This window comes from Mytilus edulis, chromosome 11 (assembly GCF_963676685.1).
Source record: "Mytilus edulis chromosome 11, xbMytEdul2.2, whole genome shotgun sequence".
Taxonomy (NCBI): Eukaryota; Metazoa; Mollusca; class Bivalvia; order Mytilida; family Mytilidae; genus Mytilus; species Mytilus edulis.
In genome coordinates this window covers 59,151,317-59,167,723 of record NC_092354.1, presented here as the reverse complement: position 1 = coordinate 59,167,723, position 16,407 = coordinate 59,151,317, and the positions used below count along the sequence as shown (strand labels likewise).

At 30.3% G+C, this 16,407-nt stretch overlaps 1 protein-coding gene across 1 annotated transcript in view; it reads left to right on the top strand.

The window, feature by feature from the left end:
- Window positions 1–901: 901 nt before the first annotated feature.
- The window catches only part of LOC139494430 (putative autophagy-related protein 11), a 66,132-nt gene continuing 50,626 nt past the window's right edge, over window positions 902–16,407 (top strand). The window contains exons 1-2 of the mRNA XM_071282592.1: window positions 902–1,494; window positions 6,817–6,915. Of these exons, the coding sequence (XP_071138693.1) occupies window positions 930–1,494; window positions 6,817–6,915 (664 nt within the window). The 5' untranslated portion in view covers window positions 902–929. The remainder of the gene's footprint in view (window positions 1,495–6,816; window positions 6,916–16,407) is intronic.

The following is a 16,407-nucleotide window of genomic DNA, read 5'->3' as shown; positions in this document are numbered from 1 at the left end:
GCGTTGATAAACTAAACAATTTCGAGAGAAAACAAATTTGACTGAGAGACCCCCTATTTTTTTTTTAAGTGAAAGTGAAATGGTTGCTCCCCGATACGTTTTTTAAAAGTTATGAAAGATAATTACTTGACAGTCTGTCATACACTTGTAAACACGACCAAGTAATGTTTTGTACCAATTTTTACCTAACTGATGAAAATATTCAATTTTAGGAGGGGAAAATCTTGTTCCTGGACATAAATTTTATCTCTGACAATACATAAGGAAGTTTATCCGATAAGAGCAGTAAATCTCTATCGCATATCTTGTGCGCCTGAAAAAGTCCTGAATATGTTTGTAGTTTGTACGTCTTTAACACAGTGGAAGTTTTAGTTAATGATGTGATATTTTGACATTATGCTCAACGTATAAAAAGATGAAATGGGATATAAAGCCTATCCTTTTCTACATACTAAATTTAAAATAAAAACTACCTGTTATTTAGAATCTTTTGGAATCTTTTGCCAATAAAATAAATTTCAAGCAATAAAGTCAGTATGATTATTTTCAATTTGTACTTTTGAGACGACCCTGTACATTTTACATGTCGTAGTCGTACTCAACTGTAGGTGTAGACAATTGTTGAAAAGATCTATTACAAATATGTACTTTTGTTTACTATGGCGATAATGTTTTATTCTATTGAATATTAGAACATTGATTTCTTTTAACATATATATAGAAAATATGAATATCGAACCGATCATTGGCAGCCGGTTGGATATTGAATACAGAATAATGAATAGAGAACCGGCTGCTAAAAGTTCCAACTATTTACCGAATGAGTATCAAATTAAAGCATTAAAATATAGTATGTTTGTTATTTGGTATATATGTATAATATCATTTCCTACATGTAGGTTTCAATCCGTACAAGACAACTCAACATAATGGCAATGGCATCAGATGATAACATAAGATGTGCACAGTGTACATTTGTTGTACTACACATTTTTCCAGAAATGATACAAGATTTATTAGCAGCAACAGATCTACCACCGTCAGTACTATACCGCATGATCAAGAACAATCCTAGAATAAATCTAAAAAAATATGAAAGAACAACTGTACAAACAATGACTATAGATGGATTTACGAAACTAGATATCAGTGTTATGTATAAAATCATTAAGTTTTTTAACCTGATAAGCCCTCCAACTAGAAATTGGGGATCTAATCCATTACCAAATGAAACCGAACTTGGAGATGACATAGAGAGGATAAAAAAGGCAAGAAACTATTTAGTTCACAAATATGATGCAAACGTATCTGAGAAATCGTTTACTGAGTTCTTTGAAAACAGTATAACTGTTAGTAAAAGGTTTGACAAATACTTAAGAAAGCCAGAGGGTTCCAGTTACGAGGAAAGAATTCGACGATACAAATCATGTTTACTTGACAAAACAGCCATAGAAAAATTACTAGAAGAGAGACGAAAAGAAGAAAGTTTGAAAAGTACGTATCAAATATCCAATTCCCTCAACAACAAAAAAACACACACACAATTACAGTGAAATGCAGTGAAGTTAAGCATTTGATAGTTCATTGATAACATTCTGGCATATCATAAACAAACAACTTGTAACGTCTCATTTCATTGGCCGAAAGATTCAGATACAAAAACAATATAGTCAATGTGCACGTGAATTAACACAGGTGACCGACAAAGGAATGTACTATGTTACTACGAACGTAAAACCAAGGATTTTGTTTAATTTACAAACCTTTGGTCACAAGAATTAAATAAATCTTTTGTTAACTTCCAATAGTGGGGTCGAAATATTATACTGATATTTTGTATTCAGTAATATTTTAAGTTCTTTATGCATGCAGCAACTCAATTATCGTGTACCGCATAATGAGAAATATACGGATAAAATAAAATGCATGTGCCGCTTTTATACAAATGAATACATGAACCACTTTTAATTTCTTTCATACTGACGATAGGTTATAATCCTAACAATGTCGTAGTCACTTATAATAAGTATCTCATAATACTGATCCATTACAATAATTAATGATGGGTTGCACTGATATTCCTCTTTTATTATTTTCATGCTATAAAACATACACACAGTAGCTAAGCGTACCATAAACTGAGGAAATTGTCCCCCAAAATAGAAACAAAATAACTTTAATCGTATCATTTGTGCACCTGAATGAATTCAGTAAAGGCATGTTGTTGTAATAAATTGAAAAGTTACATCGGCGAAGATTAATCAGTTCTTTTGCATGTGTTGAAAAAAATAATAAATTAATACTTGTGAGAAATGTCGTAGTTTACAAGGAACAATTCTCGTTTGAATTATTTTACATTGTCATTTCGGGGCCTTTTATGGCTGACTTTGCGGTATGGGCTTTGCTCATTATTGAAAGCCGTACGGTGATCTATTATAGTTGTTAATTTATGTGTTATTTTGTTCTCTTGTGGAGAGTTGTCTCATTGGCAATCATACCACATCTTCTTTTATATATGTATTTATAGTATACAAGGTATTAACCCGCAGTTAAAATTTGTCCACTTTTTAAGAACACATCTGTAAAAAACGGACGCCCACCGGACAGAAGGGGTCAGAAGGGCAATCATACCACATCTTCCTTTTTAAATATAAATGTACTGTTTTCGATTTTAAATGAATGAACATTTATTTTTTTATTTTATACTGTAAGAATAGAGCTGCATAAAATTGTTGAACTATTCGCTAAAGTACATGTAGTATGTATTCGTATTTAAAATGAAATACAAAACGAAACATGTATGATAAACTGATAAACAAAATATCAAGAAATTAAGATGACTAAACGCATGTACAAGAAGAAACTCACCTTTTTATCAAAACATTTTATGAATAAAAACTTTTTTTAAAAAACTGATTGTTTCTATTTACATGTACATATTTATAATTATTATATATAATTTACGTTCGTTTTTCAACCGAGAATAGCAAAACCTCATGAAGTATATCATTGGAGTTTATAAACTACATTTATTCCCCTGTGCCATGGTTTGCCATCTGCGTTTTTTTTTTAACAAAGCATGGTTGGTTACATATTATGAATTTACTTATGATTTCGGAATTTTTTTTCTCAAGTAAACGTCAATGAAAAAAATATGTGGATTGAGTTTTTTTTAGTTTTTCATTGAACTTTTGATGTCGTCCCTTGATCCAGAGGACAAATTTGAATTAAATATTTCGATGTGAAAACTGTTAAGATTTTAAAGTTTAAAATTTTACTATCAATTGCAGAAAATTATAAAACCAATGAATTTCATATGCATATTTATAAGAGCTAGAATACGACGATGGAAGCTTTAAACGACCTTGACCAGCTACGTGAATATTGATCAGTCCATTCAACGTTATAGTACGTGTGTTCTATTTTCGCAGGTGTGAGGTCGAAGGTTTGAATTGACCAATGAAAACGATCGTTCCTTAAAGAGTTAATCTAATAAAGTTTGGTTGACTGATTACGTCGCAATAACTTTCGCTAAGCTTTACAGCATATGAGTATTATCAAAACCGACCCAGAAAAATCAATATTTATTGGAAGAAATACAGGCAATGTATGGTACTCAATTTTTGTGTTTAAATATCAATTGAAAATATCTTAAACGAATGGGTTAATCAAACAATTAGTTATGTTAGTTAGAAATCAAGGGCCGTATGCATAAAACATCTTAACTTAAGTATTCCTTAAACTTAGATTTCACTACGAATTTCCTTAGTTAAGTCAAATTCTTAAATGGTATGCATAAACTTACTTAAGTATACACTTAACTAAGGAATACTTAAATCGGAACCTTTCTGAAGTTACCGTATGATAAATATTAGTTCATCACATGTACTCATCCGTGTAAAAGTTTGTTATGATTATTTTAATTTATTGATCAATTGCATGTAAAACAATTCAATAGAACGTAACATAGTTTAATGATGAACAATTGGCGCATATAAGACAACGCTTTTTATTGTTGATGCTTTGACGGATGAGCATTGTTAATCCAAAACTTTCCTCTACTTAATCTTTAATTACCTTTCATGGGTGTAATATTTTGTGGAGACAACAATATGTTTTAAACTCTAACAAAACATGATCAAGGTTAAATCAGTGGCATAGCACAAGACTGAGTACACCATTGTAAGCATGCATGTGCTAACAAATAATTTTACAAAACACTTTTTTTTAATAAAATGTTCACTTATCGTTGAGCTTATTATGCGCTGCCATCTCCCTGTTCAGAACCCTTGCCTACATTTGCTTATAGTTTAAAAAAAATCTATTTTGATGTGAAATTAACATTTTTATCACTTCCCTTTTACAACAAAAAAGGGGGAGGGTAGATTGTTTTCCAGAAATCCATATACAAACTAGTGTATATTTCAAAAGTCCTACAATCTTTACTAAAACAAATTATTACAGTAAGTATATTTTCCACATCTTAACGAACGAATATTTTTGAACCGTAATATATCTCTCTGAATATATAAGGTAATATGAAAAAATAATTTAAAACGAGTAAGGTATCACAAATACCTTATATAACCGACGAATTCCATGGGGACTTCTGACTGCCGTAACAGTGATTCCAAACAATCAATCTAATTGTTTCATACACCCCCCCTCCCCCCTTTTATATGAAAGAAATCCACCTCTGGGTAAGTCTTAAAACTTTTCGATTTTGTCCCGGTAAGTGAACAAAAAATTAGGGTATGCCCTACATCTTTAGAATAAAACTGAATTGAAAGTTCAAATGACGCACCACCCCCCACCCAACCCCATCCACCCGGCAAAACAGAAACCACCCCCACACATATATAAAGTGTGGTTTTTCATGCTTTCTTCATTCCTTGATTCGGTTTTAAACTAACGGTTAAAATTGATACCGCGCGGTGTATTTTAATAATTAAGGAAAAAAACGTGCACGTACAAAGTAAACAAAAGAAAAAAAGTACCATGAATTACATGTGTGTAACACTCAGTACTTTTCGGTATACATAACATCGAGATTAGGAAATAGTATATATAACTACCCACTGTTATCTCTTGATTTGTTGATTATACGTGATTCGAAGAAAATAACGATGATCTTTAATATTTACTTATAATTATTTAGCAATAAATAAACGAATAATTAGTTTATTACTGATATAAATATTAATCAATCAAATTGTAGGTAACATAATAATGTTCTACCAAAAACGCAAACTTTCGACTAATTTTTAACTATTTTTGAAAATTTAAGGTAGCTCTATAGGTACCTTAGACTTAAGTGTTATCTTAGGCGTTTCCTTAGTATAAGGAGTTTTATGCATACCACTTAAGTTTTGTGGGCGTGACTTAAAACAACTAAGATTTTACTTAGGAAATACTTAGTTTAAGATTTTTTATGCATACCACTTAGATAAAAAGGGCGGAGTTTCCTTAACTTAAGTGTTTACTAAGGAAAATCTTAACTTAAGTAGCTTTATGCATACGGGCCCTGATACTTATCTCCTCAATCCATTCACTACATATACCATATTTAGGATATACTTACACTTTCCTAACTACATTATTGAGTTTAAATACCTTAAAGGGGCACTAGCTATCAAATTCATGTTCACCGATTTGAATCAAATTCTCATATTTGATTTATAACATAATAAGACGTATATCCAAATTACAATAAGTCTGAAATAAACAGTTAACAAAGCATGGTACTTGATAATATATATCAAAATTTTGTGTGTATTTTAGTCTAGATTCCATCTAAAGAACTATCGAGATGGCCGTCGAATACTGCCGTGGGTCACATAACCTTGTATAAACATATACATAAATATAGATAGACTGCGACCTCGTGCAATTTGATCTTTATAGGTCTGTTTGATTTCATGTTATAGGTTAACAAATTAAGTGAATTAAGTGAATTAAAGTTTTAACCTGTATATAATGGTTTTTTGTAGATCGAATCAGTCAACGAAATGGTTCACCTTTGTTTCACTTTCAATGTTGACATTCTTTTCCTTTGAAAGGCTGAACACGACTTATGCATGCGTAACCAACTGCAATCTCTAGCTAATGGGTTCAAATGAAGGTCAAATGAATACGGATTTAATGAGGTCGAATTGCAAGTTAATAATTCATTAGCGACATTTCTTTATTTTTTTTGACAAAATTAAACCAAATTGGCTGCTTAAAACGAATTAATAATTTATTATTACACCCTTACTAATGATTGAACCAAACACAATTGTATTCTAATTTGTTTCATAGCTAGTGCCCCTTTAAATGATATTTATTTATACTTAAGTACCTTATTGACAAGGTGTATTTTAAGTATACAATGCAACATAATATTTGAACTAAATAAAATAACAAAATAATTGGTTTGATAAAATAAGGTGTTATAAAAACTGAATGTAGTAAAATATAATAATGTAATGACAAAATTGTCAAAAAATGTTGTTTTTTTAAGTAACACACTGCAATCTCAACCAAATTAGTCATGAATTCATGCGTTGTGAATGTCATTGTTATTATTATTGTATTATTGAATATTATTAATCAGTTCTTGTTTTGTTTTAAATAGTTCTGAAAGCAGCTGTTGAAGGATCTCAATGACATACCTATCCTCATTCATCAGTAAACAGATGAATTGGTTTTCATCATTCATATTATTAAAATTTGTATTTCAAATGAGGTACCACAACAAATATCAATATAACTTTCTACATTAATTCATGATTTTTGTTATGACAAAGTAGTACATATTCATTCGTATAATTTCAGCAATCTGCATATGTGACCTTCAATCCCAACAGAAAGAGGTGCATATCATGACAGGAAAATCAATGAACGAGGTTTTGGAAAGCGTTAAGTCCATTGCAGGTAGTCTTTCTTTTTTACAATGACGTAGAATTTTGTGAATAAAGCTACATATCGATTAATTTGTTTTAAAAAGTAACAGTTATTGCATCCTCAAACTTCGTCAAATTTGGAATTATGGAGAACTATTTCTATCAGAAAGGACTACACGATACTGATAAAAAGGATGTCATTCCTTAAATAAACCAATGCACTAAGAAGAAGCCTCCTTTTGCTTCAACAATATTTTTTTAAATCCGTTCTTTATCCAAATCCCAATTCATAACATATTTAATTTCCTTCGGGTTTTTGGGCATGACTAGTTTCCGCTAACATTCCTCCTTTTAGGCAGTTGACACTTTTAATGAAATTCAACGTCTTTCGGCAGAACGGATCAATTTTGCTCGTCGTGTCGTCGTATTTTGATTCTTAAATGACGGAAGTATGTTTTAGGCGTCAACTGTAGTTCCGCGCCAAATCCGGTTCCCTAAAACAAATGTTCTGAATGTCATTGTACAGTAAACTGGACCCCCGCTGTCGATTCGCTCTTATCTTGCGAAATAATAATCAGCGGGTGGCCGGTTTAATTGTACACTACGATACGATACGAGATTTTGAGGTAACTTTATAAAGTATAAACAAGTAATAGCTTTTCCAAAAAACTTACCGGTTTTTAGCTTGTTATGTTGACAAGTGTTTTTTTATGTTTTGCTGTGTGATTTCATCCATTCAGAATATTGTATTTATTATTAGTTTATTTTTGTCTTTAACATGCATGAATTGTTTGATACTGGACTTAAAGAAAAACAGCAATGAATCAATCTAATTCCTTTTTTAGCGTAGTGTTTTTTTAGGTTTTTTTTTAAATGAGCTAGGTCACACTTTGTATTTGTAAAGCAAAATATTGCAAGGTTGTCTTATATTCATAGGACGGAAGTTGGTCCAGTAATTTTGTTACACATCCTGGAGAGTTGTCCTGATATCAGTTTTAGACAAAGCTCGTCCCTGTACTTGCTCAATATCTCGTGTGATAGTTATGTGGTGTCTGTTCCATGCTGGAGCAGCATATTCTAGGGTAGATCTTACAAGGGAGGAGTATATTGGTCTTCTTGGTAATCGTTTTCTTGGATTTGAATCAATTCGTTGAGTCAACCCTTTATCAACTTGTTTTTAAAGTTTTATATATTAAAAAAAGAAAGTATATTTGGTATCCATTTAGGACACAAAATCGGTTCAAAAACTACACGCACAACTAAATCACAGCTAAAATACAAAACCTACAGGAACAGCGCTTAACGATGTTTGTTGCGCTTTAACACCACTGCACTAGGTTAGGGATGGGTTGGGCATCCGCAAACATGGTTATTCATGTTCAACTATATACCATTTGTTGTCAAAACATCATAATACAAACATATACATCAAACTGTAATTATTGTTTCTTCGATGTTCAGAGTTCGTTCCTGTTCATTGCCTTAAGTTCTCCTAAATTTGTGTATCTAATTTTGCGATTTAATGGATTTTGTGTTTATTGCATATTTTTGAGTCTTTTAAAAATTTATTCACAATCATTTTTTGAAATTTATTGCTTAAAATATGGTTTTAAAGGAAATCCATTGAAGACACACGAGTGTTGACCTCATTTAGATTTGTTGTTAATTTGGTTGCTGTGTTATTTATGATACCTACGTATCCTCTTATTTACATAAATGACGTATCCTCTTATTTACACAGATATATCTTGCAACGCTTTAGATATTTTTACATACATGAGCCTGTCCCAAGTCAGGAGCCTCTTGCCTTTGTTAGTCTTTTATTAATTTTAACTTTAGTTTCTTGTGTATAATTTGGAGTTTAGTATGGCGTTCATTATCACTGAACTAGTATATATCTTTATTTAGGGGCCAGGTGAATGACGCCTCCGGGTGCGAAAATTTCTTGCTGCATCGGAGACCTTCTGTTGTTGTCTGTTATATGGTCGGGTTGTTGTCTCTTTGACACATTCTCCATTTCCATTTTTAATTTTATTGCTTTTAAAACGGACTTTTACCGACACTTATGTTTAAAATACTGCTCACCGAAAAATAATACCTGTATCACACGTGTTAGTATTTCCCCTATGGAAGTTGAACTCAGAAGTAGACCGTTTTGTCATCAGAACTTCACTGTACCTAGTTGAATGAATTGAACGTCTTGAAAAGCTATTTTTGTCTGTGCCTTCCAGCGCAAAAAAACCTATCTATTATTCGGACTACACTGTGTTGTGATGGGCGTCGATAAGGAATTCGACATTTGTTTACATCAACCTACCTCTCAGACAGAGCTTGTATAAATGAACATTAAAATTCATCAAAACTTGATAAACAATTTGAAGATACAAATGTACCTGTTTTCACGTTTTTTTATACAAAATTATATTAATTAATATATACTCATCTTAAATTTTTGTTAGCTAAAAACAGAAGCATACACGATTCTTCTTATATATGTATGTATGAACATTTGTCCATGGATCTGCACAATCACGACAGTCTGATTCTAGATATAGCATAACTTAGTTAAATCACCACGTGTGCATTTAATACATAGCAAAATCACTTATTCTTCGGCTATTTATAGATAAGCGTGTAAAATTATTATCCTGTATAACGATACGCATGAATGATAACTAATACAGGTCAACAAGGTAATAATGAATTAGAAAGTTAAAATAATATATATATCTGATGAAAACACAATTGAATGATAACAACAGAACAAAATTTCATAAATTTGAATCACTTTTGTGTTTGACATTGTGGCATTGAAATAGCGATTCATCACTTCACTTTCAACTTAAATGAACACTACACTGTCATTTCATAACCTACTTTCATGATTTCTTTCCGGCCTCACTTACGGATACGCTCGCATATAATAGATGCCCCTAAATATTACCCAATCAGACGTTAAGAAAGTCTTTCATTTATATGAGACAAGCTATATTTTAAGAATATTTACCAATGAGAATCCATTAACAGATTTACCCCATTGTGGCATGAAGCGTATGCCTAATTAGACTGGGTCTCGAGTGACCCGGTAATACGTTCAGCAGTTTATTTATACTTTATACTGTTGCCATGAACTCTCGTACCTTATCGTGCTGTACAATACCATTCGGAGCATTTGCTTAGGGGAGTAGGATTTGGCGGGGAATTACAGTTATCGCCAATACAATACTTCCGTCATTTAAAAATCAAAATAAGACGACACGACGGGCAAAATTGGTCCATTCTGTCAACAGACGTCGAATTTAATTTAAAGTGCCAGCTGTCTACAAAGAGGAGTAATAGCGGAAACGAGTCATGTCCACTAACCCAAATATAGTAAATATGTTATGAATTGTGATTTGTTTTGTTTTTTTGTTTTTTGTTTTTTTTGTTTTTTTTGTTGAAAACTTTCACATTTGTTAGTTTGATACAGAAAGTACCGGTACCTTATCCCGGCCTCGTTAAACATTAGATTGTATATTTAGAAAAATTGTTAGTAATTGTTAGTACTCAAAATTATAAAATATATATACAGTATATTATTGTGTATCAATTATTTCAATATTGATCAATAAAGTGGGAATTTTATTTAAGAGAGAATGTGAGAAGAGAAGAGAAAATAATAAATAATTAAAACACAAATGCAAAACAAAAAAAACAAAAAAATAAATACTAGAGAAAAAAAATAAAAATAAAAAATAGAAAGTCCTTGAAATGTGGAATTTGGCAGCAGTATTTTTTTCTTAAGACTTGGCAAAGTTGGTTTTCCATTGTAAATAATTCATACAAACACAAAACAGATATTAGAGAATGTATATGCATTTTAGGCACAAAACAAGAACAAAAGACAATAAACAATAAACAACATATAACAGTATATTATATAAAAACATATATGTTGGTGTGAGAAGGCTAAAATATAATGCACAATAACATTACATAGGGTAATGCTAATTAAGTTGCTTAAGTGTAAATTATTCTAATAATGGAAGCCAGGGGTCCCAGTAGAGGTTGGCAATGTGAAGAGGCTTTGTTTTAAAAAATATATTCTTTTCTAGTATTAGATTTTCTTTTAGATAGTTTTTCAGCCCTGCAAAATTTACTTGATTTTCACACAGTTTTGTTCTATAGATAAAGAATTTTGATAAAAGTATTATTAAGTTTTTTATTTTATTATTTTTTGTTTTTCCTAAATTTCCGAATAAAATAATATCCATGTTAAATGGAATAATTATTTGTGTTTGGTTATAAATCCAGTCCATGAGTCTTATCCACAGATCTGCTATTTTATGGCATGTCCAAAATATGTGTTCAATATCTTCAGTAACTTCACTGCAGAAAGTACATTTATCGCTTTGTTTTATTTTTATCTTAAATAAAAATTTATTTGTGCCCAATATTCTGTGTATTATTCTATATTGGAACCAGTGGAGTTTTGAGCTTTTTGTGGAGTAAAAAGACATATTATGTACAGTTTTCCAATCAAAATTTTTGTTGAGTGTTAAGGACCATTTTTCTTCACATCTAAGTTTAGTACTGCTTTTTTCAAATAAAACATTATACATATCTTTCGAGCATTTTCTTGATAAAAAAAATATTCTTATATTATTTGGCATAATTGGTCCTAGTGTTTTATAACAATTGTTTGTGGATATATAGTTTTTTAAAGCCTTTTTATATGATTTTATTGATGAAATGACCCCATTATAAGTAATAAAGTTTGACTTAATTTTATAAATGTTTTGGAATTGTTGAAAAGTCATTAGTTTTCCCTCATCATTTAATAAATCATTTATCAAAAAGATCCCTTTATCTATCCAGTCTTTATAGAAAATGGATGTTGTTCCTATTTTTATGTTTTCATTATTCCAGAGAGAATCTGATAAAAACTCCTCTTCATTTTTTGGTATGAATTTATTTTGTAAATCTGTCCAAGCTTTAAAAACTTCTTCCCAAAAAGGGTTTTTACATCTTTTTGTTGGGCCTAAATAAACTAGGTTTTCAATACTAATTTTTTCAGTACTTTCTAATAGCTTATTTAGTTTTGGGTTGTTTTTCAACAACCGTCTTATCCAAGTTAGTTTCAATCCTTTTATATATTTGTCAATATCTATCATTTTCAGCCCCGCTAATTTGTGTTCAGAACATAATATTTCTCTTTTTATCTTGTCAGGTTTGTTTTCCCAAATAAATGAATAAATTTTGTCAGTTAGTTGTTTTAAAGTATTTTTGCATGGTGCTTGTAACGTTAAAAACAGATGGTTCAATTTTGAAATACTTAGTGTCTTAATGATAGTTATTTTTCCAACTGGTGTCAATGTTTGTTTAGACCAAATTTTTATTATATTTTCAATTTCTTTAATTCTTGGACCATAATTCAACATTTCCATTTCATGCAAATTGACAGAAAAGTTTATTCCTAGTAATGTAAACCTACTGGAACCCCATTCCAATCCCCATTTTACACACATTGTGTCTTGACTATATTTTTTTTTTGCCTATCCACAGCACCTTTGTTTTGTCCAAGTTCATATGGAGACCAGACATTTCGGCATATTTTTGGAGTAAGCGAAGAGATGCATCTAGAGATTCAGGTGTACCGTCAAGTATTATTGATGTGTCATCTGCACATTGGGAGATAAGATATTCTGTGTCATCAATTTTAATTCCTTTAATTTCTTTGTTCTTTCTGATTAAAATTCCTGGAATTTCAGCACATAAAAGAAAAATATAAGGTGATAAAGGATCCCCTTGTCTACAGCCTCTTTGAATCTGAAAAAAATCTGATAAAAAAACAGTTTTGGGATACTGATGAGCTTATATTTGTGTAAAAAGTCTTTATCCAAAGTTTTATAGAGGGTCCAAAATTGAAAAAGTCTAATACTTCACTTATGAATTTCCATGATACCGAATCAAAAGCTTTTTCAAAATCTATGAGAAGGAGAAGACCTGGCAAATCATTTACCTCTGTATAGAATAAAATATCATATATGAGACGAGTGTTTTCTCCAATATATCTTCCAGGAATAAAACCTGTCTGATCATTGCTAATAATAATGGGTAGAACAGATTTGATACGCTCTGCTATACAACTTGATGCTAGTTTATATGTTGTATTCAAAAGACTTATTGGTCGCCAATTTTTCATAAACTATCTAGGTTTATCACCTTTTGGTAAACAAGTAATAATACCCTGTTTTTGAGTTATTGATAATTCCCCCCTTTTGTAACCATAAATTATAGATCTGAAAACAAATTTTCCTACATTTGTCCAAAAGAATTTAAAGAACTCATTTGTAAAGCCATCTGACCCTGGACTTTTCTCATTTTTCATTCTACGCATAGCTGTTGTCAATTCATTAAAAGTTATCTCCCCCTCTAAAGATTCTTTTAAAGTATCATTTAATTTTTTAATATCAGAATCAGGTATTTCACTATTAAGATTTACTTCACTCAAGCTTTCTGTTTTAGTATACAGTTTTTTATAGTAATTTTTGGCCTCTTCTAATATTTTATCTTGTTTGAAAATTGTCTCCCCTTTTTCATTAATTAGTTTGGGGATGGTTTTATTTATAAAATGTTTAGTTTCCATATTCAAAAAAAAACTAGATGGCTTTTCCCCTTCTTCAATCCATTGCATTTTTGACCTGATATAGTATCCCCTCATTTTTTCTTTCCTTATTATTCTAAGATCCGACTTATGGTGTTCAATTTCATTTAATATTTCCTCTGTTAAGATGCTTTTCTCTAATTTCTGAATTTTTTCTGATAATATTTTTTCCTCTTTATCTCTTTCCTTCTTTTTATAAGATGCATAGGAAATAGTTTTTCCTCTGATTTCTGTAAGTAATATTTCTAAAAAAAGTTGGTCATTTATTGTAAAGTGGATGTCTAAATCATTAATTTCTTCTAACGTTTCTCTATTATATACTAATGATGCATATTGGTCTTTTACTTTAAGTATAGTGTCTTTTATAGTTTTGGAGTATTCAATATCATGTAAAAGTGAGTTGTTAAATTTCCATAATCCTTTTCCAAGTATGAAATCATTCATCTTCAGATTTAATATTATTGGGGAGTGATCTGATCTATAGCTGTTGTGATTTTGTACATCAACTACATTTTGATTAAGGTCTTGGGATATTAAAAAGAAGTCTAATCTTGCTTGTTTTATGGGATTAGCTTTTCTCCATGTGAACTGTTTTAAATCTGGATTAATTTCCCTAAAGGGGTCTGTTAAATTATAAAGATCTTTTAAGTCTAGAACTTTCTCCTTAGCTTTTGGGTTATTAATATTTTGATAATTATATGTATCAAGACTTTGGTTTTGTACTAAATTATAGTCTCCAGTTATAACAACTGATGGATTGTTTAAAGTTTCTATCATTCCACTCAGTTTTATATAAAAATCTGGTGTATCTTTGTTTGGACCATATAAGGTTATTAGGGTCATTCTCTTTCCTTCGATTTCCATATCAATTCCTAACAAATTTCCTTGATCGTCTTTTTTTACTTTATGTATTTTATACTCAAAGTTTGTTGTCAATAAAATTGCTACCCCTCTTTGATTTGTAGCAAATGAATTAAATATGCACTCTCCTCCCCATAGATTTTTTATTGATATTTCATCATTTTCTGAAAAATGTGTATCTTGTAAGCAATATATATATTACAGTTTTTTGATTTAAGATAATCAAAAACATATCTTCGCTTCTCTATTGAATTAAGACCTTGACAGTTGTATGAGAGAAATTTTATACTATTATTACTCATTTTCAAATGTTATTTCTATTTTAAAAAACAAAAAATATGTATTTTGTTAAATGCATAAAAGAAAACCAAGAAAAAACCCATACAGCTGTGTACTTAAAGTGTGTGAATGTGAAAATATCTTTGAGATGTCTGATCTCACCTGCCATGTCTGAGAAGAATTCAAATTGTAACCAGAATACACCAACAATGCTGCATAATATATTATACATTACCATGATTACTGTGCCAATAACATAAAATAGAGAAAAAAGACATACAATTTGTAAAATGTAAAAATAGAAAGAAGAAAAAAATGAGATCATATATAATCAAAAAGAGACAAAGCAAGAAAATCAAATGGTTAAAAACAAATTATGTTGTTCAAAAAGTAATATATCCACTTTTGTTCTATTTTCTTTTAAATAACAGAAATGGTGTTCTCTATGTGTAATATCCTTACCATTTAAACTAGCTAGAGATGATTATCTCCCTTACATCATAAATCAATATAATGATCTGTGAGAGTCATTGATTGATATGATAGTTAACTCAGTCATTTAAATATATATATATGTATATATTTCTTATATTAAATTATCCAAATATATATCCAAATACATTGTAGTAAGGTTTGTTCAAAAAGTTAAAGATAATGAAGAAAAACAGTTTATTTCTTTTTTATATCAAAAATCAGCCATCTATGTATGGTTTGTGTGTACAGAGATTTCACTCTTTTGCCCAGCTGTATATGTTTTAGAGAGAAAGAAAGCTGGTACTTTATGCATTCAGGTTCATAGTTTGTTATCCCGGTACTTAATATTTCTTATCTTAAAACAATATATAGTTTGATTTTGATCAGACTATAAATAGTGCATGTATATATGTAGTCAGGAGACTTGCAAAGTAGTGGCTCTTGTCAAATGCACATGTTAAACCTAAGTACAGCAAAATAGCACTAAATAGTTAAAGTGAAAGCTAAAAATACAGCATAAGGAAGCATTAAATTATGTTAGAGCAATGAATAGAATTTCAAAAATCCTGTTAAAACTCATAATTCTAACAGTATATTTTAGTACATTTGTACATACATGTATCAAGGAGGAGCATGGTTGGTACATACAGTACTATGTAGTCTTAATTTTGATAAAAGGGTGCAAATGCTGATGTAAAACATACAAGGTAAAGAAAATTTAAAGTTTGAAGTATCAACAATTTAGTCCAAAGAATATATCCCTTTCAAATTCCAAAACACTACAGATTTAACACTTTGTGTTTGTTTGATTTAAGGCGTGTTGTTGGGTTGTTGTCCCTGTAGTTCAAATCTCACAGGATTGGCCATTATGAAAGCACTAAATATTAGAGTGCTAAAATATTGATCTAAGTTTATTTCTTTACTCATCTATGGATAATTTTTACATCATTTTTTTTCCTTTTTCCTTTTTTAGAACATCTGTTTTTATAATGGACTCATAGGGCATTTTTTCAGTATTCTGGTCCTCCTGTATGTACCAAAGAAAGATGATAAGTAACACATGTATTTATGGTTTAAACTAAAGAAGAGAAAAAATTAAGCTTAAATAATAAGACTATTAACTAACATGCAGTCTATGTATATATACATTGTACTTTATGATTGCAACTTCAAACAAAAGCATAAATGAAAATAAAGCACACAAGCAAAAAAAAAAGATGCACAAGCAAAAACAAATTCAAAGCAGCAATATACTTACTGACA